This window comes from Pygoscelis adeliae, unplaced genomic scaffold (genome assembly GCF_000699105.1).
Source record: "Pygoscelis adeliae isolate BGI_AS28 unplaced genomic scaffold, ASM69910v1 Scaffold52, whole genome shotgun sequence".
Classification (NCBI taxonomy): domain Eukaryota; kingdom Metazoa; phylum Chordata; class Aves; order Sphenisciformes; family Spheniscidae; genus Pygoscelis; species Pygoscelis adeliae.
In genome coordinates, this window is record NW_008824285.1 from 466,019 (window position 1) to 468,948 (window position 2,930).

The window sequence follows — 2,930 nt, forward strand, 5'->3', positions numbered from 1 at the left end:
GGCAGGCACCCCCGTCCACAGCAGGGCAGGGGTTAGCCACGGACCCGCAAAACCTGCCTCCCCCCAGCCTTGGGGAGCTCGGGGATGGTGCTGCCCACCCCTCCGCCAGCCGAGGGGAGACCGGCCCCCGGCACCACCAGCCTCTCCCATTTCCAGCAGGAGACCCCGGCCAGGGCCCTCCCCGCCGGCCGCACGCCTACGGCCACGCTCGCAGGAACGGGCAGAAAACTAAAAATCCCATTGGCAAAACCAGTCCCTGTTTTAAGCGCATTATTTTTCAGCTCAAAGGACACAAAGGAATTTAAACACAGGGCATAAGGCAATATAGAGAAGGCAATTAACTGGGATTAATTGCGTGACTCACCCAAAATGCAACAGGAGCAAAGCGCTCAACAGCAGAAAAGAAAAAAGCGATGTGGGGCAATAGGAGCACGTGGGATTTCAAGGGGGAGCGGAGGCACGGCCGGGGGTCCCGCTGCAAGGGTTGGCCTGCGGCTGGAACAGAAGCCTGGGGAGGGCCCCTACCTTGGGGCACGGGCCCCCCCCACCTGCAGCTACCCGGCGGGGCTGGGCAGGCAGCAAAAAAAAAAAAAAAAAAAAAAAAAAAAAACCTTGACAGTATCATTTATTGAAGCCAAAAGCTGTCCATTAAGTCCAATTATGACACTTAGTACAAATACTAAAACATGTCTAAAAGTAAGATAAAATGCTTCTGACAACATGTTTTGTAAGTCAGCATTCTTAGGCTCTCTGACACAGCTGCTGCTCTCTCCCAGACACCAGAAGAAATAAAAACCACACAAGCATGTAAGCAGACCGTGCTACCTGTCACAAAAGGCACAGTAAGGTACAATCTGTAGAACAAATGTAATGTACTTGCGTTAAGAATACTTATTTCTTTCACAGGCATTAGAGTTATATTAGAATTTACTCAGTCAAGTCAATTATGACCAAGAAGGATTTGTAATTGCATTGAATTATTCAGACTTAAACGAAGAAGCATTGGGAAAAAAAAAGTAAATGAAGACTGAAACATAACCAGAGACAATTAAATTATATGATGCGAAGGCAACATCTGTGTTCAGAATTAAGCCATACTTTAGTTACTTTGCAGAAAAACAGTTAACATTTTATTAAATTACATTGCATCAGATCTCAAAGATGAATGCTGTGGAAAGACGTGAGGATGAGCAGCATTTGCACTTTCCTCTGAAAATAATTAACCTCAAGAATTATCTCCCAATCCATTGCTAATGGACTACAAACAGTCACTCCATAACATGAACAATAAAGTTAAGAACTAGAATACCCAAAGAAAATGTAAATGAAAGAAAAAGAACAGATTTTCAAACCGCATATCACTACATTTGTACGTGTCAAAGCAGAAATAATAGTAAACGTTATAAGAACAAACAAAATCTACTAAGAGTTAAGAACTAGTCTATGCTTAAGGTTTTGACATTTGTTTTAGAAACTGAGACAATGTACAAAAAGAAGTTTAAACAAGCCCCAAATCTCCTTACTGTATTTAACTCATTATATGACTCATAAGGCACGACATGAATATGAAAATAAATACAATGTTAACATGAAAAGCATATGGTCAAGTATACTGACGCAGCATAACGAGTGGGTGTGTGTAGCTGGTGCTGAACAGTATTAATTAACACTCAATCTTTATTAACATGAAGCGAAATGCATGAAAATGCTAATTTATGGATTTAATCTACCACATGAAAATTACATTAGTATTTCACGACCACTCGTTTAGGACTAGAGTTTTGGAAACCACAGCAGACAAACTTAAATTAGAAAATACATCTGTTAACTTTACAAATGAAGAGGAACAGAATCCCAGAACGATAAACACGGAGGGGGAGGAGGAAAACGCTTTTTTTTTTTTCCTTGTGTGTCAGGAGTCATGCAAGAATTTCTCAGGGGGAAATTAAGAAGGGGGAGGAAAAAAAAAAATTCAAAAGAAACAGAAGGGAAAAATAAAAGCCCCACACCTGCAAAGTAAAGAATTTTTTTCTTTTTTTCTTTTTTTTTTTTGGACACAGACTTTTTGCATACCATTGATTCATTGGTGTATTAATGCACTTATATTCCCAGCTTTAAGCTAACATACAGTAAATAAATACACAGTCCAAGGAGGGAGCGGGGGGCTGGGGCGAGGAGGAGGCTGGAGCAGGGGAAGGGGCTGCCGTAGTTACTGATATCCCAGTGCAGAAGCTGAAGTTAGTCTTTGGCCGTAGAGCGCGTATGGAGAGTAGTAAGGTCCGGCGGCCGGCAAGGAGGGCACCGGCAGGGCACCGGCTGTGGGCAAATGGCTCTTGCCGTAGGGGTGGTACCTGTTTAGTCCCAAAGTGTGTGGGCTCCTCAAGGAGAGGGAGGCGGGTAACGTGTTGGGGCTCCCGGGGGCGGCAGGCGGGAGGTGGAGGTGGCAGGAGGCTGCGGAGCCCAGCCCGGAGGTAGGGTAACCCGCCAAGAGTTTTTCCGCCCCCGGCAGGGCCGTGTGGGTCCGTAGGTGGGTGAGCAGCTCCTCCGAGGTGGCAAACCTCTTGTCGCAGGGTCCGCTGGCAGACACCCAGTTGCATATGTGGGGCAGGGGGTCGTTCTGCAGCATGAAGCCGTAGGTGTAGAGGGGGTGGCCGGGCAGGCTGGGGGTGCCACTGGAGGAGAGCGTGGTGTGCACCGAGTGCAGGGGGTGCGTGGGGTACACCAAAGGGTATCCGCTCTTCAGGCTGCCGGGGTCGTGCACGCAGCTGGAGCAGTTGCTGGAGCCCAGGTGCGAGGCGCTGTGGTAGCTCAGGCAATACGGGTCCCGGCATAATCCCTGCATGAAGGAGGGCGGCGAGGCCCCGGTGAGCGGGCTGGAGCTGGGCGGCTTGCCCGGCAGCCCCAGCGCCCCCGGCAGCTGGCTGCCCACC

The 2,930-nt window shown here is 48.0% G+C and overlaps 1 protein-coding gene across 1 annotated transcript; it reads right to left on the bottom strand.

Annotated features, from left to right (window-relative positions):
- Nucleotides 1-2,050: 2,050 nt before the first annotated feature.
- On the bottom strand, nucleotides 2,051-2,929 carry ZNF703 (zinc finger protein 703; the record flags this gene model as incomplete). The annotated part of the gene is made up of 1 exon (XM_009318630.1): nucleotides 2,051-2,929. A coding segment is annotated over one exon (720 nt), but the record flags the coding sequence as incomplete, so codon positions are not given.
- Between the last annotated feature and the right edge of the window lies 1 nt (nucleotide 2,930).